This window comes from Impatiens glandulifera, chromosome 3, assembly GCF_907164915.1.
Source record: "Impatiens glandulifera chromosome 3, dImpGla2.1, whole genome shotgun sequence".
Lineage (NCBI taxonomy): Eukaryota > Viridiplantae > Streptophyta > Magnoliopsida > Ericales > Balsaminaceae > Impatiens > Impatiens glandulifera.
In genome coordinates this window covers 15604669-15625533 of record NC_061864.1, presented here as the reverse complement: position 1 = coordinate 15625533, position 20865 = coordinate 15604669, and the positions used below count along the sequence as shown (strand labels likewise).

The 20865-nt window shown below is 37.7% G+C and overlaps 3 protein-coding genes across 3 annotated transcripts; all 3 read right to left on the bottom strand.

Moving 5' to 3' along the window:
- Positions 1–10023: 10023 nt before the first annotated feature.
- On the bottom strand, positions 10024–11175 carry LOC124929832 (peroxidase 5-like). The gene is made up of 3 exons (XM_047470219.1): positions 10945–11175; positions 10662–10870; positions 10024–10585 (listed from the first exon to the last, which is right to left on the bottom strand). The coding sequence occupies exons 1-3, from the start codon at positions 11173–11175 to the stop codon at positions 10024–10026; spliced, it is 1002 nt and encodes a 333-aa protein (XP_047326175.1).
- Positions 11176–13759: 2584 nt separating this feature from the next.
- LOC124929831 (peroxidase 5-like) lies at positions 13760–14901 on the bottom strand. Its single transcript, XM_047470218.1, has 3 exons — positions 14686–14901; positions 14401–14609; positions 13760–14318 (listed from the first exon to the last, which is right to left on the bottom strand). Exons 1-3 carry the CDS (start codon positions 14899–14901, stop codon positions 13760–13762), a joined length of 984 nt encoding a protein of 327 aa, XP_047326174.1.
- A 4759-nt stretch (positions 14902–19660) lies between these two features.
- LOC124929830 (peroxidase 5-like) lies at positions 19661–20799 on the bottom strand. Its single transcript, XM_047470217.1, has 3 exons — positions 20581–20799; positions 20302–20510; positions 19661–20219 (listed from the first exon to the last, which is right to left on the bottom strand). The coding sequence occupies exons 1-3, from the start codon at positions 20797–20799 to the stop codon at positions 19661–19663; spliced, it is 987 nt and encodes a 328-aa protein (XP_047326173.1).
- Positions 20800–20865: the final 66 nt, after the last annotated feature.

Here is a 20865-nt window from a genome sequence, read left to right as displayed (position 1 = left end):
CCTACTTTGATAAAAGTCATTTGATTAGTTGAAATCACTGATTCAATAACCCTACGCAACCTGTTCGTCAAACATTTAGATATAATTTTATAGAACGGCACAAGACTGATTGGTCTAAAATTCTTTATATCGGTGGTTCTGGAAACCTTACAGATTAATTAGCATTGAGTTACAACTCTTATCGAAGGAAGAGAATAAGAAAAAATGCTCAAACTCTTGTTTGGAGCTTTATCACTACCACATCCCATGATTGTGGATTTCACTTCCTCAACTGTGAAACCAACTTACAAAACACTATTTTGCTCCTTACTAATACCATCAAAAGACACACCATCCAATTTCGGTCTGACCCTATACATTTTTTTAAGTAGATCCTTATAGAATTGCACGATACTATATGAAATTACTGGTTCACCATCATGAAGAACACCCTGAACCAAAATCGAGTTAATTGTATTGTTTCTTTCTTGTGCCTCTAAAACCGTGATTTTTTTAATTCATATTTCCTTCTCTTAGCCATATAGCACTACTACGTTGCCTCGCCCCGATCGATCTCCTATTCCTTACAGAGATCTAGAAGATTACTCACCAAACATATACGAGACTAACTTCCAAAGCTGAAAAATCTTGTATCTCTTCCGCCCCATTGATATCATTTATATCATTACATAATTCATTAACCTTTGCACACAATATTGTACGTTCCCCGACATACCAACTTCTTAAGAGTTTCCTCAAATTTTTATATTTGCAAAAAGATTCGACGATGATGAACTCAAGGGTCCCTACTTCCCCCACCACTCTTACACTCTCGGCAAAAAAACAACCATAATCAATCACTTATTTTTGAATCTGGAGGGACAACACACCCTAGCCTTTCTCTACGCTTGAGTAGGATAGGTCGATGATCCGAACAACTCTAAGGAATGACCTTTTGGAAAATATTCGTCACTCTCAAAAAATCAATTCACTAATGAGAAATTTGTCGATGCGAGACTAGACCAACCTACCTCTCTCATTGCCTTTTCTGAACGTATACCTGATAGAGATTAATCCCATGGTTGTTATTGATAAACAATGTTACAATATATACTAGTCAAAAGACTCTTAATAAGGTAAACCACTAATCTAGGAATCTAAACAAGGTAACCCACTAATCTAGGAATCTAAACAAGGTAACAAGATATATACAATATACTAATACACCCCCGCAGTCGAAACGGGAGATTCTCGGACGCTGAGACTGTCTCTGAAATCTTCAAATAGTATGCGCGGAAGTCCTTTGGTGAATATGTCAGCGATTTGAAAACGAGAAGGCATATGAAGAATGCGAACTTTACCTCTATCTACTTTTTCCCTTACAAAGTGTATGTCCATTTCGATGTGTTTGGTACGTTGATGTTGGACCGGATTTTGGGAGAGATAAATCGCACTTATGTTGTCGCAGTAGACCAGTGTGGCTTTGTCCAATGAGATACGAAGTTCTAACAATAAATTGCGAAGCCAACAGGATTCGGAGACAACATTGGCAACTCCTCTATATTCAGCTTCAGCACTAGAACGAGAAAGTGTGGATTGCCGTTTTGACGACCAAGACAGAAGATTATCGCCTAGGAAGACGCAATAGCCAGATGTAGAGCGACGGGTATCTGGACATCCTCCCCAGTCTGCATCAGTATATGAAACGAGTGTAGACAGTGAGGATTTGTAAAGATGAAGGCCATAGTGCTTTGTACCCTGTAAGTATCGAATGATTCTGTGTAAGGCAGCCAAGTGAGCCTCTTTCGGATCATGCATGTGGAGGCAAATTTGCTGGACTGCATATGAAATATCAGGACGTGTGAAAGTAAGATACTGTAGTGCTCCGGCTAAACTTCTGTAATGAGTGGGGTCAGAGACTGGTGGACTAGTTGATTTTCCAAGTTTGCCATTTGTATCGACCGGCGTTTGTGTTGATTTGCAAGTAGACATTCCAGCACGATCAATAATTTCTTCAGCATATTTCTTCTGACTAAGACAAAGTCCATCCTTAGTATACGATACAGCAACTCCCAAGAAATAGCTTAATTTACCTAAATCCTTCATAGCAAATTCTGCGCCTAAGCTTTTCATGAGAGTCTGACGTAACTGATCAGACGAAGCCGTAATGATAATGTCATCAACATACAAGAGTAGATAGGCAATTTCGGACCCATGTTGATAGATAAAAAGCGAATGATCAGTCGTGCTGTGTGTAAAACCGATTGTAGAGACAAAATCTGCAAACCTTTGATACCAAGCACGAGGAGCTTGTTTTAAGCCGTATAAAGATTTGCGCAATAAACAAACATGGTCGGGAAAGATTTTGTCTCTAAAACCGAAAGGCTGATGCATGTAAACTGTTTCGTTGAGATTACCATGTAAAAATGCATTCTTGACGTCCATTTGGTGAATGGACCAAGACTTCGATAAAGCAATGCTCAGAACAGTTCGTATGGTGGCTGGTTTGACAACAGGACTAAAGGTTTCTTCACAATTGATTCCAATCTGCTGAGACCTGCCATCACCAACAAGACGGGCTTTATGCCTCTCAAAAGAGCCGTCAGAGTTAGTTTTATGCTTAAAAATCCACATGCATCGTATAATATCAACACCCTGAGGACGCGGAACCAAGTCCCAAGTCTTATTACTAATTAAAGCGTTAAACTCATCGTCCATGGCGGCTTTCCAATTCGGGTCTGATAAAGCTAACTTTGGGTTTTTGGGAATAGGCGATGGAGATGTGAGTGTGTTTAGATTGAAAATGCGTTTTGGACAGACAATCCCATCCATTGCGCGGGTTCGTATTGTCCGTGTTGGATTGATGATGGTTGGTGAATGATTTGGACGGTTTGGTCTTGTGGACGGGCTGGTCGTGTTTGGGTTTGGGCCTGGTGAAGTGGTGATGGGTGATGGTGGGTTTGGTGGAGTGTGTTGAGTTGATAATGGGCTCGGTAATGGAGTGTTGTTTGGTGGGGAAATGGACTCGGTGATGGGCGGGGTTTGGATGTGTATTGGGATGGTTATTGGTTCGGATTGAGATGGGTGAGTTGAGTTTGGGTTTTGGACAAGAGAAAAGGGAAATTTTGTTTCGTCAAAAATGACGTGACGAGAGATGATAAATCTTTTTGAGGCTGGGTCGTAGCATTTGTAGCCGCGATGATTAGAGGGGTATCCTAAAAAGACACAAGGGGTAGAGCGTTTATGAAGTTTGTGAATAGTGGTTGGAGGAAGAAGAGGATAGCAAAGACAACCGAAAATTTTTAGGTGAGAGTAAGAAGGAGTTCGGTTATATAGAAGTTGAGTGGGTGAGAAATTTCGAATTTGTTTATTTGGAAGAATATTTAGGAGATAAGTGGTCATTTCGAGGGCGTGATGCCAAAAATTTAACGGGAGAGAAGCATGAGTAAGCAATGTTCGAATCATGTTATTTATGGTGCGTATTTTTCTTTCTGCTTTACCATTTTGAGGAGAAGTATAGGGGCAAGAGAGGCGAAATTGTAGACCATTTTTGTCACAAAATGTACGAAATTGACTGTTGTTATATTCAGTTCCGTTGTCACATTGGATTGTTTTAATGGGCTTTTGAAATTGTGTTTGAATTTGATTTTGAAGTGTAGAGAAGACGGAGAATACTTGGGATTTGTTTCCAATTGGAAAAGTCCAAAGGAAATTTGTGTAATCATCAAGAAACAGAATATAGTATTTATGTCCATTTGTACTTAGCACAGGCGACGTCCACAAATCACTATGAATAATATCGAATGGGGAAGTAGTATAAGAGACAGAATTGGTAAATGGTAACTTAACTTGTTTACCAAAGATGCAAGACTCACAGAGTTTAGACCCTAAAACGGGCTTACAAGAAATAGAATTTGATTTATTGAGAGAATGCAAAATATCGACACCGGGGTGTCCTAATCTATTATGCCATAAATTTGACGAAATTGCAGTAAACGAAGAATTAGTTGGGGTTTTTTGGCTTTGGCTCGACAGAGAGAGTGGGTAGAGATCCCCCGAGCTATTGTTCCTCATGATAACCTTCCCCGTCTGGAAATCCTTTACAGAAAAACCAAGTGAGTCAAATTCTACAGAGACGTTGTTATCACGAGTAAACCGACGAATAGATATAAGATTTTTAATGAGTTTGGGAGCATGTAGAACATTGTTCAGAAGTAAGGGTGGTAAGGGTGGTTTTAAGTTAGTTTTACCAATACCGCGAATCGGGATTTCCTGTCCACTCCCAACAATGATATTTTTAACACAATTTAAATTAGAATAAGGCGAGAGACTACCTGAGTTGGGTGTCATGTGTGAAGTTGCTCCCGAATCCATGTACCAAGTATCGTCAGGCGGAGTAAGGGATAAAGTGTGCATCGCCTGATTGATATCGGTTGCAACGTAACTTTGGGGCTGCTGCTGGCTCGTCTCAGCCATGTAGGCCTGCTGTGGCCGAGAACCGAGTACGCCTGCTCCTGCTGTCCGAGTGTGTTGCTGCTGATAGCCAGAACCGCGCCAGGAGGCGCCTTGTTGCTGTTGACCAGATGCGTGCCAGGGGGCGCTTTGCTGCTGCGGCCAGATCTGTTGTGTCGGGTAGGGACAAGGGGGTGCTGTCCAGCCCGCAGGCGCCCACTGTGCCCATTGCTGTTGGCCAGGAGGTGCCCAGAATTGCTGCTGCTGGTGGTATGTGCGGCTGGTGTTGCGACCGCGTCCTCTGCCGCGCTGGCTGCGTCCTCGGCCCTGGCCGGCCTGTTCCTGCTGTCACGGGCTCAGTCTTTCCACTGACGATCCGTGCGGCACTAGTTATGATCTTCTCAAGAACGAGTAACTAGTCAGCCTTTCTCGACGCAACACTCGACGTTTAATAGAATTGACACAAGAATTCTAGAGAGAGAGTAACTCTTACAAAGAATATTAATATTATCTCACTTGAATACTTGGTACCTTACAAAGGAATACCTCAAAGGTATTTATAGTGTTAATCTCAACTACTACATTAATTACTCAACTACCTCATTAATGGTGTACTAGCCAACCACCACAATAATGAGTTACTATCCAACTACCACCCTAATAACCACCACTACATTAAATGACTCACAAGGCATTCTAGCTTTCTAGAATGTTCTTTGGGTTGGGCCTTTATGAAAGATTAAGCCTCTTGGGTTAGGAAGACAAGTGGGCCGTGACATTCTCCCCCACTCATTCCGGCGACGTCCTCGTCGCATCCTCTTTGTAGGTCTCAATGATGTCTCCAAATGCGACAAAAGTTTTGAGCGATATGTTAACTTTCCAACCCGTTTCTTCTCTAAGAAAGGGCCTTCGTATCGCCTCACAGACCCCTTATGAACTTTGGAAAATCGTCTCTCTTGATAGAGGAGAAGTTTTACTACCACTCGGTTTCCTCCGAACTCCAAGTGTCTTCTCTTCTTGTTTTTCCATTTCTTCATTCTTTTGGCGGTCTTGTCAATTTCGCACTTCCCTTTCTTGAAGAGCAACTCCTCCGATTGTCTCTTCAATCCCTCCAATTTGGGAGATTCAATGCGATAAATGATTGTCGCCGATGGTTTAGTACCATTGACTAACTCTTCTCTATGGTCCACCTCTCTCTCATGGTGGAGTTTCTTTGGAAAATCGGCGGGCATTACATCCTGAACTTTCTCTAGGACCGTTGTAATTTTCGGAGGTGTCTTCTCTTGGACCACAATTTTCTCATCTTCTTTCAAAGTAACAAAAGATGATGAATAGTCCTCCTTTACACCTTTTGAGAGTTGCATGGCAGAGAGGTGCCTAGTTTCTCTCTTGCCTTCTCGTGTTAAATGTATTGTGCAAGTATTGCCTTGCTCTAGAATGTACATAGCATTAGCAGAAGGGAGTATAAATGCATTTACCTTGTCTAGGAACTCTATTCCAAGAACCATTTTGTAGTCGTCCATGTCAATAATGGAGAAATCAAGAAGGCCAGTCCACTCCCCCAAGTTGACTTTTACATTACGAGCAACTCCATAAGTTGCACTTGGTGCCGAGTTGACTGCTTTAAGCCACCCCTTTTCTTTGGTGTACCTAATCCCTAGTCTTTCCGCCTCTTTTACCTCTAGAAAGTTGTTGTTGGCTCCCGTATCCAACAAAGCTTTAACCATATGGCTTTTTACTTTTGTTTCCACGAATAATCGTCCTTTCTTCACGGTCTTTGGCCCTTCAAACTTTGCTTTAACGGCACTAAGGAGATTTAACGACCCCAATCGAGCTTCATTGTGAAGGCCTTCTTGCTCCTCCATTAAAGCGGATAGTTTGTTCTTCATAGGACACTCTCTTGCTTTATGCGGCCCTTCACAAAAGAAACATTTTATCCGGGGTCTCTCTCCACGTTTCTCGTCCCGATCTCCTCTACCATTGGGCTTCGTCCTCTTAGTTGGGTCTTCATTGCTGTAAAAATGGTCTCCACCATTTCCCCCCTCGTCATTCCTCTCATAAGTCGACTTTGGTTTCTCTTGTCTTCTCATTTCGACAAGAGATTCAGCAATAGCGATCGCGGTGTTTAGATCTTGGACACCACGCCGTTCCAACTCAAGCTTTGCCCACATTTGTAGACCATCTGTGAAAGCAAACAAGGCTTCGTCGTCTGAGTAGTTAGGGATCTCAAGGAGAGTAGCGATGAACTCCTTGACATACTCCTTGATACTCCCCCTTTGTGAGAGTCGCCGCAACTTGGCTCTTGCCTCTCGAATAGCATTTTCAGGATAAAACTGCCTCTTGAGTTCTTCCTTGAATTCGGTCCAAGTGTTAATAGAACACGTACCTCTTTCTATGTCGCTACTCCTTCGCCTCCACCACAACATTGCGGTGTCTTCTAAGTATGTCGTGGCAGTATCTATCTTCCTCGCCTCTTCTACCAGGCCGAGAGCTTTGAAGTACTGATCCAGACCCCATAAAAAGTTATCAATCTCCTTCGCATTTCTCTCGCCTAAATACGCTTTAGGTCTTGGAACATCTATCCTTGACGGATTTGGGATTCCTACAGGCGCACGTCCGCACTCTTGCGCAACCGCCTTTTTGAGTAACGCCACATTCTCTTCAGTGGCTTGTAATTTAGATGACATTACCTCGAGTTTCTCGGTCAAGGTACTGATTTCGCCAAGTAGAGTCTGCTCCATGATCTGAGTTTGCTCTTGACATTTAGACAAGACCTCGTTCAAGGCACCTTGCATTCCTTCTCGGAGCTCGTCTCTCTCTTTCTCGAGCTCGGCAATGCGTTCCTCTAGGTCCCCGGCATTATCTTGTCCGTACGCCATAGTGAGTTCTACCTTCTCCAGCCTGGCGATAATGTCAACAATAGCATCCCTTGATCTCTCTCTTTCTTTGGTAGCTTTGGATCCTCCCGTTTGAACTTTGCGGGAGATCCTACCATCTTCTCCGGTCCCGCGGGGAAGATTCTCTACTTCATCCACGACCTTTGAACTTTCATCCGATCTTTTCGTCATTTCCGCTCTGATACCAATTGTCACGGGCTCAGTCTTTCCACTGACGATCCGTGCGGCACTAGTTATGATCTTCTCAAGAACGAGTAACTAGTCAGCCTTTCTCGACGCAACACTCGACGTTTAATAGAATTGACACAAGAATTCTAGAGAGAGAGTAACTCTTACAAAGAATATTAATATTATCTCACTTGAATACTTGGTACCTTACAAAGGAATACCTCAAAGGTATTTATAGTGTTAATCTCAACTACTACATTAATTACTCAACTACCTCATTAATGGTGTACTAGCCAACCACCACAATAATGAGTTACTATCCAACTACCACCCTAATAACCACCACTACATTAAATGACTCACAAGGCATTCTAGCTTTCTAGAATGTTCTTTGGGTTGGGCCTTTATGAAAGATTAAGCCTCTTGGGTTAGGAAGACAAGTGGGCCGTGACACTGCGCGCTAGAGGTGCCCTGCTGCTGCTGCTGGCCGGTAGCACGGGCTGATTGGCTAGAGTTGTTTCCGCGGCCTTGGCTACGATCGTCCGAGGCAATAAAAGAGGTGTTTGTGTGGACGAATTCATCCTTCCTTGTTTCAACAAGGAGCAAATCAGATCTAGCATCGTAGAAAGATGGGAGAGGCTTCTTTTGACCTATTATGGTGGCGATTGTTTCGTAGTTTTCATTCAAACCCCCAAGTAGACGCAACACCAGTCGATTTTCAGAAACGGGGCAATCAACATTAGCAAGTTGATCCGCAGTCATCTTCAATTCAGTGCAATAAGCACTCATGTTTGGGAAATCATTGAGACGAATTTGAGAAAACCTATTTTCAAGATACATAGCGCGAGAACCTGTGTTATCTTGAAATATATTCGCTAAACGTTCCCAAGCCTGAGCAGCCGTCATACCAGGTTTTTGGATCGTGTTTAGTAGATCCTTGGATATTGTTCCAAATATCCATTGCTTGACAAGGGCGTCAAGGCGTTTCCACAGAAGAGAGTCGGTCTCGGAAGATGTTGAAGGTGTTTCGGAGGCGTTGGGAGTTTTTGGTTTGAGATGTTCGTAAACATTGTGAATCAAGCAGTGGTTTTCGAGAAGGTCTGCCCAAGAGAGATATTCCTCGCTACCCATCTCTAGGGTGATAGGAATTATGGAGCGGAGATTGTTAACAGAGAAAGCAGAGTGGTATTGAGAAACAGACATGGTGGTGGGCGTCTGACTTTGATTGGAGGAGGAGTCTGAATTAGTAGGTGGGACAGACATTAGAAGTTTGTGCGTGAGGCAGCAAGGTGGGAGGAAGAGAAAAAAAATTCGATTGATGATCTTGAGAGGATTTTTACTCTGATACCATGATAGAGATTAATCCCATGGTTGTTATTGATAAACAATGTTACAATATATACTAGTCAAAAGACTCTTAATAAGGTAAACCACTAATCTAGGAATCTAAACAAGGTAACCCACTAATCTAGGAATCTAAACAAGGTAACAAGATATATACAATATACTAATAATACCTCTCTCCCAACGGCGGATCAACAAGCTCAAAATTATCGATATTATCAGAAAACTCATTCATTATGTCGATCGGTCTTCTGGCCTAGTTCTTTCAGACGGGTCTCTCAACTCGTTAATATTACCCGCAAAACTGATCGACAAATCCAATAAAGCTGTCACTCTTGATAATTTGTTAAAAAACTTCGATTTCTGATTTTGGAACACCGGCTCGAAAGTTTTCACCCATATTCCTTAGTTTTACACTAACAAAAAAAATTTTACACTTCAACATCCAACTTCTCGAACAAATCGTCGTTCCAAGTAACTAAAATTCCGTCTGACGCCCCGATAGAATCAAGAGTCTCACATCCACACAATCTCCAATTACATAAATCTCTAACAATTCACTGATCCATATGACAAATTTTCATCTCATAAAAGCATTAGATTCCACCCCATAGATTCCGTTAGAGTTTTTCGAAATAATATATACAGTACTACTCACGCATTGTTACTTTCTTTTATGTCAACAACTTTCATTATTTTTGGAATAGATATAAAAAGTTACTCAAAGGTTCACAAGTAGAAAACATAGAATAGCAACCGTAAATAATGTCACTATTAACTTGTATAGTGTAACTAGTTCATACCACAACAGTTTTGATGATATTCTTGTTAAGAAAAGTAAAAACAAGATATCAATTCAGAAAAGCATGGATACGGATTTTTTTAACCAATTATATTAATAATAATTTATAATAAAAACAAGTAGCAACAATACAAAATTACAAATAAACACATGATCATATATATAAAAAAAAAATTTAGAAAATGCAACTTTTGTTACATAACCAGGAAGTTTAATCCCAAAAGAATAGATCAAACATATTTATCCTATGACCCCCTCGTAAGAGGACGATACCGAAAAGGAAGACACTAGTCAAAAGGAATTCAATGACAACAAGATGACAAACAAACTTGAATGAAAAAGAATTAGAATTGAAACTGCTGGATAAGTGATATGCATGGATCAGTTTCTAAAATGACAGTTAAGCCTTATCTGGCCTTTCTTCCCGGTAAGAACACCAACCTTTCCCATCTTGACCATGGCAGCAGCAAATTTCTTAGCCCAAGTCGACCCGTATCTTGCATTGTCCAGCACCGCCTTAGCCGTGGATTTAGTGGTTAGCATTGTCTGATCAGACGTAAGTAATCCCTTGTTGGAGATCACATCAACGTAGTACAAGTTGTCCAACCGGTTTGGAGTCAACGGGTCTTGATTCACCGTCGGGTCAACCGAACCGGTTCCGTTGGCGGTCTGAGGAGGGCAAATTCTCTTTAGCGTTTTGGCGTAAGCGGTGTTTAGGGTGGGGTCGACGGTTGGCGGGTAGAGGCGGGAAGCAAATGAAGAGCAGTGACTGATACCAATGGAGTGAGCCCCAGAGAGAGTCACCATCTCGTCGGCGGAGAAACCCTTGCTTTTGAAGATCGCCGCGTTCTGGGTAGCGGTGAAGAAAGGTGGAGGGAGGTTTCCGGGAATATCGTTTGCCAGAGAGGTGTTGCCATCTCGACGGCCGGCAGGAACCTCGTACCTGTTAGTAGTAGGTATTGGAATATTAATTAGCGACGGATAACATTAATAAAAATGAGTATTAATGAATGAATTACCAGATATTTCCGAGCTTGTAAACGCTATCGCGGGCAGCAAACGCAAGGATATCAGCACAAGAGACTGTCCTTGGGCACACTCTTTCGAGAATGGCTTTTGCGGCATCGATGATTTCAAAACCTCTTAAGCTTGGGTTGTTGGCTGGATGGTCTTTTTCAGCTGCCGGACCTCCGGGCAATGTATCCAACAATACGGAAGCATCGCAACCCTGCATTTCGTACACATCCAATTTCAAATTGAGCCTATTCATATATAAACATGGTTTTGATTTGGGAATCTTACCCTAACAAAGCAGTCGTGAAAATGGAGTCTTAGAAGGCCAGCGCCGAGGCCAGGATTCTTGGAGATGAACTTGTTGACGGCGTTCCTGATGATGTCCTCGGCAGGTGGGCAAGTGCGTCGGTAAAATCCCACACCAAATGGGCTGGTTTGGACCGGGTGGCATGTTGCGACCGAGAGTAATGTCAAGCTGCAAAGTAGAAAAAATTGCAGACTCTTGTTATTGATCTCCATTTAATTTGTTGTGTGAAATTAATTGAAGATGATGATGGATTCGGAATTATATGTATTTATATTGAGAGCATTGAACTTGAGAAATGCCATAAAAATAGTTAAATAAGTGATAGAACATATATAATTAACCCATTATTGTTTACCTTTCGAGAATGAGACTACGTGTTGAAGTGTTAGTATGTGGCACGTAAATGCTCATCACAAAGAATGACATTTAAAAAAAAATAATACGAAGAATTACTTATCAAATAGTACTCCCCTAGCTACTTAGATTACATGACTTAATATATTAACAAATATTTAAATGTTGTTTCAATAACTTCACATTAAATATTAATGCTTGATTGATTAAAATAAAATTACATGTAGACTAAGCTGAAGTCAAAGTCATTTTTTTTTTAATGAAAACCTAGATTTTGTGTCTAACTCAATCGTGGGTAAAGCAAACCATGTGGACGGGTCCCATCATCATGCTTGACATGTCTTGAATAAAGGGCGTGCAAGTTTCGGGTGCCCTAGTTGAAAGTTTTAAATTTGTTATTATTTTTTTGTTTTATTATATATATTTTATGCAAAATTAATTAAATATAATAGTTCTTAACAAAAATTATATAGTCTAGTTACTTAAATATTAAGTTAATTCATACATATTGTGTTATAGGTTCAAACCTTGTTAATACATGCACTTTTTTTAGTTTTTTTATGGCCTTTAAGATGATGGTCGGGTGGACTGCTTAGCTGATCTTACACGAGCCCCGGCCATGCTTCTAACACATTTTGACATCCAAAATTAAACTTTGGACACTCTAACACCATGATATACTCTCAAACATATTTATAACAATATCTATGCAAAATTATGATAGTATTGCCTTTTGTTAGGTCTGTACCTTACCATTTTTATTGTTATTATGAACTTTCTCATTAAATGGCATCTTCTAAACAATGGGTTAGCTATTGAACATAAGGAGTAAACTAGTGTAAAAGGGGTCATAGTTACAGTTAGATTATCTGTCACTATTAGACCAAAATAAATGATGATATTTAATATAATGAGGTGAAAAAGCGACGGAAAAGGGTCGCTATTGATCAAAAAACGTCGCTAAATATTATTAGCAAGATTTATTAGACACGTCACTAGTCGTCACTATTACTTCCGGCGTTTTGATAATTTTGGTTAATAATGGTGGGAAAGAAACCTGTCGTTATTGTCCTGTTAAAACACGAATTGAACCTTCTCTATGTTTGTGTTGGACTTTGTTCTTTCATTGAATAAAATAAAATCCATATTGAGATCTTCATTGGCATGACGTGATTTGCACCACCAGAGTTTATAAGACTCATTATAGTAGGTTTCAAAGCTCGGACTAATTTTAATTTGATTAGTTGAAACATAAGTGGAATGGAATGTAAGATGAGATGTGTTTTAGATTAATGTAAGAATGCATTTTCATGGTGATTTTATATAAAAATCACTAGTGAAGAAGAGAATTATCAAAATCCTTTTAATAACAGTAAAATAATCTATCAAAGTACACCTATTAACAACCCTTTATCTTACATATTAATTTACACACATTGTTTTGCTAATTGAAATAATATCTGGTGGTAAAACCGTATCAAGACTAGAGCTAATTAAGTCCATCTCTTACTGTTATACATTGCCAATTTTAAGACCTTATTCTTTAAGGTGCAATAAATAAAACAATGATGTGGACAATTGCCCCCATTAATTTCCATTTAAAGTATCTTCATTGTTTATTGTTGCTTAAAATAACAAACAAAAAATAACATCCAAAATTTGGTAGAAATGGACAAACTCCACAATTTTCGTCACTTGGATTCACTATAAGTTGGACCACATGATACAAAAAATAAAATCGTTCTACTAAAATGTTGCACAATCAACGGATCATTTCTATCAATTTGACACTTCAAAATTATTCATATATACAGTTTTTTGAAACAATATATACATTACTCACATGCTTTAATTTGTTACTTTCTTTTATGTCAACAACTTTCATTATTTTTGGAACACACCACCATGAACATTATAAAAAGAAACTCAAAGGTTCATAAGTAGAAAATAGGGAATAACAACGGTACATTCCGTCACTAAAGGTTTGAATACAGTCGCTATTGTCTTGTATAGTGTATCTGGTCAATCTTGCATTAATATTCACTACAGTTTTGATGATATTCTTTTTAAGAAAAAGTAAAACAAAAGATCAATTCAGAGACAAATATGGATATGGGTTTTTTTAACCAATTAAACATATTGTATTAAAAATAATTTGTAATAAAAACAAGTAGCAACAATACAAAATTACAAATAAACACATGATCATATATTTATTTAAAAAATGAGAAGATGCAACATTTTGTTACATAACCAGGAAGTAAGAAGACGATTCCAAAGAATAGATCAAACATATTTAGCTTTTGACCCCCCTCTCGTAAGAAGACGATTCGAACAAGGCAGACACTAGTCAAAAGGAATTCAATGACAACAAGATGACAAACAAACTTGGAATGAAAAAAGAATTAGAATTGAAACTTCTGGATAAGTGATATGCATGGATCAGTTTCTAAAATGGCAGTTAAGCCTTATCTGACCTTTCTTTCCGGTAAGAACACCAATCTTACCCATCTTGACCATGGCAGCAGCAAATTTCTTAGCCCAAGTCGACCCAGATCTTGCATTGTTCAGCACCGCCTTAGCCGTGGATTTAGTGGATAGCATTGTCTGATCAGACGTAAGTAATCCCTTGTTGGAGATCACATCAACGTAGTACAAGTTGTCCAACCGGTTTGGAGTCAACGGGTCTTGATTCACCGTGGGGTCAACCGAACCGGTTCCGTTGGCGGTCTGAGGAGGGCAAATACTCTTTAGCGTTTTCGCGTAAGCTGCGTTTAGGGTGGGGTCAACGGTTGGGTAGAGGCGGGAAGCAAATGAAGAGCAGTGACTGATCCCGATGGAGTGAGCCCCGGAGAGGGTCACCATCTCGTCGGCGGAGAAACCCTTGCTTTTGAAGATCGCCGCGTTCTGGGAAGCGTTGAAGAACGGGGGAGGGAGGTTTCCGGGAATATCGTTGGCCAGAGAGGTGTTGCCATCACGACGGCCGGCAGGAACCTCGTACCTGTAATTAGTAGTAGGCATTGGAATATTAATTAATTAGCGATATTGAATAACATTAATAAATGAATGCATTAATTAATTACCAGATATTTCCGAGCCTATAAACGCTATCGCGGGCAGCAAACGCAAGGATGTCAGCACAAGAGACGGTCTTTGGGCACACTCTTTCGAGAGTGGCTTTTGCCGCATCGATGATTTCAAAGCCTCTTAAGCTTGGGTTGTTGGCCGGATGGTCCTTTTCAGCTGCCGGACCTCCGGGCAATGCATCCAACAATACTGAAGCATCGCAACCCTGCGTAAACATCCAATTTCAAATTGATCAGCCTATTCATATATATATAAACATGATTTTGATTTGGGATTCTTACCCTAACAAAGCAGTCGTGGAAATGCAGTCTTAGAAGGCCAGCGCCGAGGCCAGGATTCTTGGAGATGAACTTGTTGACGGCGTTCCTGATAATGTCCTCGGCAGGTGGGCAAGTGCGTCGGTAGAATCCCACACTAAATGAGCTGCATGATGCGACCGAGAGTAATGTCAAGCTGCAAATGAGCAAAAACTGCATTCTCTTGTTGTTGATCTCCATTTTGTTCTTTCCCAAGGACTTATTGAACTTGGAAATTGGAAGTTTGTTAGGAATGAAGATGATGATGGATAAGGAATTATGTGTATTTATAGTGGGAGGATTTGAACTTGGGAAATGACCTACTCTTTCTTTATGTTTGTAAAGGACACAACGTGTTGAGTGTTAAGCATGTCTTACTTATATGGTTGGACATCACAATGAACATTGACATTTATTTTGTTGTTAATTTCCTTACCTTCAATTTAGGCATTATTAATTAGTAAGCGCTCTTTTGTGAGATTAGTTTGACTTATTCATATGAGCTAGATTACTTACACTTATTTTAAAGAGTGACTAATGTATTATCCTATGTATTTGTTTCTTTGATTAAAATATAATCACAATACCAAGCCTAGGAATTTCATGTTCTTTGTTTCTTTATTAATGAAATTAATCCGGAAAATATGCATACAAACATCTTCCATGTCTCGACCTAGCAATTCAATCATATAACGAGACATGTTTCTACAGGATAATTCATTCATTAGCAATAATAAGTAATGCATTGAAAACATTTATATTAGTGTAGAAAATAATTAAAGAAATAATAGTTTGTTTATGTTAAACGGTAAATAACATTATTTAAATTTAATCTTAATTAAACATATTAAAAATGAAGTCTTCCAATAATTTATAGTCTACCAGGAATGTATTATTATTATATATATATAATAAATTATTGAAAGAATTCATTTTTGTTTTTGTCTACTTGTTATTTAATATGTTTAATTAAGATTAAATTTATTGGTATTTTATTTAATTACATAATATAAATGACATTATTATTTTATTGATAAGTTTGTATTTTATTTAGTTAGTTTATTATTTTGAAATTATTTAAAAATAGGTTGAATACTTGAATGTGAATTTTTGTATAATGGGTTTGGATATTAAAAAAATGACAAATCGAACTCCTAAGGATAAACAAGGTTAAATATAAATTTATCGAAGCAAAACTATGAACCCAAACAACAAACATACGTTCATTATATATTTATAAATCATTATTTTAATTAAAAAAAATAAATTTTAAGTGTATGAGTTAATTTTTGCACATCTAAGCATTTTCATCATTATTTTAATCAAGTCAAATGACCTATTAATGTCCAAAAATCGAACACTAGGCACGGTAAAACAAGCTGTTTATAATTCTATCACAAAAATCACTAGGCCAACTTCATTTATTATTAAAAGATCCTTTTTAATAATATATATTAAATATTTTAACTTAATTATTTTTATTATAAATAAACAGTAATATTTTTTTAATAGGATTAATAATTTAATTATTTTACATATTCTATTTATAATTTTAAAATTAAGAATAATTCCAATTAAATAATTTTATTTACAATTTAATAAAATAAAATAAAATAATTTATTTGTATATAAATAGATCTATAATAGATTTGATTTAAAATAACTATTTAAATGTTTATTAAATAACTATTAATTAAATTATATAAATAATAATAATTTAAAATAAAATATTTAGAAAAAATAATTCTATTTAATTTTTTAATAAAATTAAACCATTCAAATTATATATATATATATGGAAGGATAGAGAGACGGAATTTGGAATTTGGTAAGGAAGTGGGAGGCAAGAGAAAAAAGAGAGAAATTAAATTTTCTCACCTCATCGTATATATATATTTATTAGAGAGATGTTAATGATTTATATATAGTTATAAATAAAGATATGTATGGGTATTAATCTAGTAGGTATTTTGCATTTTATATATTAGATTAAGTTTTAAATATTTTTTATATATAATTTTTTTTTTTTTTTGTAAATGGTTCATACAATTATTATTGTTTAAAATTATTTTTGCTTGAATTTACATCTTAAATATCAAAAATCATTTAAAATATTATAAAAACGTTTTTTTTTAAAACGACTTATCGTCATTTCATTAAAAATTCTCAAAACGAAAAAAAATCACGAGTTTAAGAGATCATTCTAGACAGAACTAGAATTATTTTGAAGTTGTATCATTCTAAATAAAAACAAAAATATAAATGAACTATCTGATTACAATGTTTTCGTTTCTAATGATTTTAGTAAACGGTAAATTCCAATTCCTGCTGATATTCCAATTCTGCTCCGTACTTAGAACTTTTCTCCACGTTTCCGCAAGTACGCCACAATCCGAGACTATGTCTCTCCATAATTCTTCAACACTTCTACGGGTTCTGCCATAGACTCTCGCATTACGTTCCTGTCAAATGTTGTAAACTACTGCATTAAAGCTGCACTTGAATATGTTTGTTGTGAATCTGTTTCCTTTGGCTTCTTTCTATTCCTTCGGGAAATTGGTCAGCTCCAGACTTTTAGAAAATCTGTCCCAAATTTTCAATACTATACTACAGCTCCCAAACAGGTGATCAATAGTTTCTTCACTTTCATTGCATAGAAGACAGCTCACGTCTGGGATGCTCATATACTTGCTTATATGGTCACGAGTGCTGAGTCTTTCTCAGAAGGTAAACCATAGGATGAACTGGTGTCGAGGAATGATCTTGGTTGACCATACGAGAGGAGCACATTCTACTTTCTGCGTATTTTCTCGGATTACATCCCATATTCTCTTTGAGACTAGCTTCCCATTGTCTTATGCATTCCATTCATGAACGTCAGGTCTGTCTCGGAGTTGTATTTTACTGATGTGATTCAGTATCCTCTGTCCTTCTAGATTTATTCTCAAAAGCGAATTTCAGTCATCGTCTTTTACGTCTCTGATTTTTTCCACTGCGCAGTCCCTTCTGATACGTGTATTTTTGAACTCTTTTTTGTGAATGATTGACTGGTTTAGAACCAGGGATCGTTCCAAAACAGAGTGCCTTTCCCGTCCTCTAGCCGAATGTCGTAAAGGTCTGCAATATCACTTCTCAGTTTAAGAATTTTTTTTAGTGACCAGCTCATACCTTCATTGATTTTACACGTCCAGATACTAGTTTCCTATTTCATAAATCGCGTGTGTACCCATTTGATCCATAATGATTCCTAGTTGCGTTCCAATGCCCACAGATGCTTGAAGGTTAGAGCCTTGTTCCACTCGACGTAGTTCTTCAGGCCAATGCATCCCTCCTCTTTCGGCTTATCGAGAGAAGTCCATTTGATTTTATTTCCTCCTCTCCCGCTACTGCTCCAGATGAAGTTCCTCATTAACGTGTCTAGCTCCTTCATTACCTTCTTCAGAATGACCAGCTGCTGCGCCCAATATCCAATTATGCCCATGACTACAGTTTTTATAAGTTCGATCCTCCCTACATAAGAAAGTTTCTTCGCCGCCCAGCCAAATATCGTGTTTTTTATTATAAAAACGTAAATTTAGGATAAAAATAGGCACACATACCTCTTATACGTGGTATAACTATTTTTTTAAATCCTACCACGGGCAACGCTTTCACTTTTGTCTGACTTTGTTATCAAACGATAACGCAACTCATTTATTTTATTTTTAGATAACGATGTTACAAATTAAGATGAGTTGCGCGGAAATATCCCGCTTTCGTTGCAGCGGGCTACGCGGTTGGCTGTTGGGCGTTGGATGATAATTCATCGCTCATCCTATGGCTGTGAAGTATGTTGCACTGATCTTTTCTAATTTCGACTTTAGTAGATTCCGACCATTTTTCAACGTTGATCTTATTTAAATTGATTTTTTTTCAATCTCTTTTGCTTCAGTTTCAACCTACAAAATATAAAAACTGTTTTTAATAAATATAACATTTATTTTGCCCATTTATTTTATTTATTTATTGTATATTTTTTAGATTAAATAAATAATTTATTTGGGATAAAATGTATACAACATTTATTCTAAATTATATATTTTAATTCCTTTTTATTTTCTTAAAATTAATTTAAAATAAAATGAATATAACAGTTATTCTAAATTATTTTATTTATTTTTCTTGGTCATTACCTTAATTAATTAGATTTAATTATTACAATAATTAATCCAATAAATTATTTAATCATGTTTTGTCTTAATTTTAATTATTTTAATTTTATTTATTCAAAATAATTTATAAATTAGATAACTAAAATTTTAGTGCTTAAATTAGTTAAACGTTTACTGTTTTAAATTTTATAATAAAATTTTATAAATTTAGATTAAAAAAAATGAATTTATATTTATAAATTTAAAAAACATTATTTATTTAAATAAATGAATTAGGTAAATGATTTAGTAAATATGACTCCTTGTAATGTTAATTTATTTATTGTTATTATTTTATTTTATTTTTTTATATATATATATATATATATATATATTTAATAGGAAGTTCTGTGAGTTACTAAAGAAGTTTCAAGTTATATTTGGTCATGGATTGATCCAGAATAATAAATAAAATATTAACTGCAAATTCTGTTTTATAAATTTACAACTTTAAGTAAGTCAGTTTTGACTCTTTTTTTTCTGTCATTTATTTCTTTAATTTAGTAATATTTAAAAAATAATTCATATAAAAAGCATGTAAACAATACAAATAAACATGTGAAAAAAAATATTAGCAAATTTGATTATGCAGTGCAACATCTGTTACATAACCTGCAGGAAGCTTAATAAATTATTCTCCAAAAATAATATTAGAATCCTATTCAGCCAAGAAGAAGATTCCAAACATTAATTGATGAAAAGGAACTCAATAACAACAAAAGGAATTAGAATTGAAGAAACTGTTTGATATATATGTTTGCATGAATGGGTCAGTTTCTAAAATGGCAGTTAAGCCTTATCTGGCCTTTCTTCCCGGTAAGAACACCAATCTTACCCATTTTGACCATGGCAGCAGCAAATTTCTTAGCCCAAGTCGACCCAGATCTTGCATTGTTCAGCACCGCCTTAGCCGTGGATTTAGTGGTTAGCATTGTCTGATCAGACGTAAGTAATCCCTTGTTGGAGATCACATCAACGTAGTACAAGTTGTCCAACCGGTTTGGAGTCAGCGGGTCTTGATTCACCGTGGGGTCGACCGAACCGGTTCCGTTGGCGGTCTGAGGAGGGCAAATACTCTTTAGCGTTTTGGCGTAAGCTGCGTTTAGGGTGGGGTCAACGGTTGGGTAGAGGCGGGAAGCAAATGAAGAGCAGTGACTGATCCCGATGGAGTGAGCCCCGGAGAGGGTTACCATCTCGTCGGCGGAGAAACCCTTGCTTTTGAAGATCGCCGCGTTCTGGGAAGCGTTGAAGAACGGGGGAGGGAGGTTTCCGGGAATATCGTTGGCCAGTGAGGTGTTTCCATCTCGACGTCCGGCAGGAACCTCGTACCTGTTAGTAGTAGGCATTGGAATATTAATTAATTAGCGATATTGAATAACATTAATAAATGAATGCATTATTAATTAATTACCAGATATTTCCGAGCCTATAAACGCTATCGCGGGCTGCAAACGCAAGGATGTCAGCACAAGAGACGGTCCTTGGGCACACTCTTTCGAGAGTGGCTTTTGCGGCATCGATGATTTCAAAGCCTCTTAAGCTTGGGTTGTTGGCCGGATGGTCCTTTTCAGCTGCCGGACCTCCGGGCAATGCATCCAACAATACTGAAGCATCGCAACCCTGCATTTCGCACGTACACATCCAATTTCAAATTGAGTATATAAACATGATTTTGATTTGGGATTCTTACCTTAACAAAGCAGTCGTGAAAATGGAGTCTTAGAAGGCCAGCTCCGAGGCCAGGATTCTTGGAGATGAACTTGTTGACGGCGTTCCTGATAATGTCCTCGGCAGGTGGGCAAGTGCGTCGGTAGAATCCCACACTAAATGAGCTGCTGCATGATGCGACCGAGAGTAATGTCAAGCTGCAAAGGAGCAAAAGTTGCACACTCTTGTTGTTGATCTCCATTTTCTTCTTCCCCAAGGACTTATTGAACTTGGAAATTGGAAGTTTGTTAAGAATGAAGATGATGAT

Excerpts from the sequence above, each read along its gene's own strand:
- LOC124929832 (XM_047470219.1), bottom strand. The coding sequence starts at position 11,175 with ATGGAGATCAATAACAAGAGTCTGCAATTTTTTCTACTTTGCAGCTTG. Across the intron at positions 10,871-10,944 it reads TTCACGACTGCTTTGTTAGG|GGTTGCGATGCTTCCGTATT; the intron begins GTAAGATTCCCA and ends TACGAAATGCAG. Across the intron at positions 10,586-10,661 it reads TACAAGCTCGGAAATATCTG|GTACGAGGTTCCTGCCGGCC; the intron begins GTAATTCATTCA and ends TACTACTAACAG.
- LOC124929831 (XM_047470218.1), bottom strand. The coding sequence starts at position 14,901 with ATGGAGATCAACAACAAGAGAATGCAGTTTTTGCTCATTTGCAGCTTG. Across the intron at positions 14,610-14,685 it reads TCCACGACTGCTTTGTTAGG|GGTTGCGATGCTTCAGTATT; the intron begins GTAAGAATCCCA and ends ATGTTTACGCAG. Across the intron at positions 14,319-14,400 it reads TATAGGCTCGGAAATATCTG|GTACGAGGTTCCTGCCGGCC; the intron begins GTAATTAATTAA and ends TACTAATTACAG.
- LOC124929830 (XM_047470217.1), bottom strand. The coding sequence starts at position 20,799 with ATGGAGATCAACAACAAGAGTGTGCAACTTTTGCTCCTTTGCAGCTTG. Across the intron at positions 20,511-20,580 it reads TTCACGACTGCTTTGTTAAG|GGTTGCGATGCTTCAGTATT; the intron begins GTAAGAATCCCA and ends TGCGAAATGCAG. Across the intron at positions 20,220-20,301 it reads TATAGGCTCGGAAATATCTG|GTACGAGGTTCCTGCCGGAC; the intron begins GTAATTAATTAA and ends TACTACTAACAG.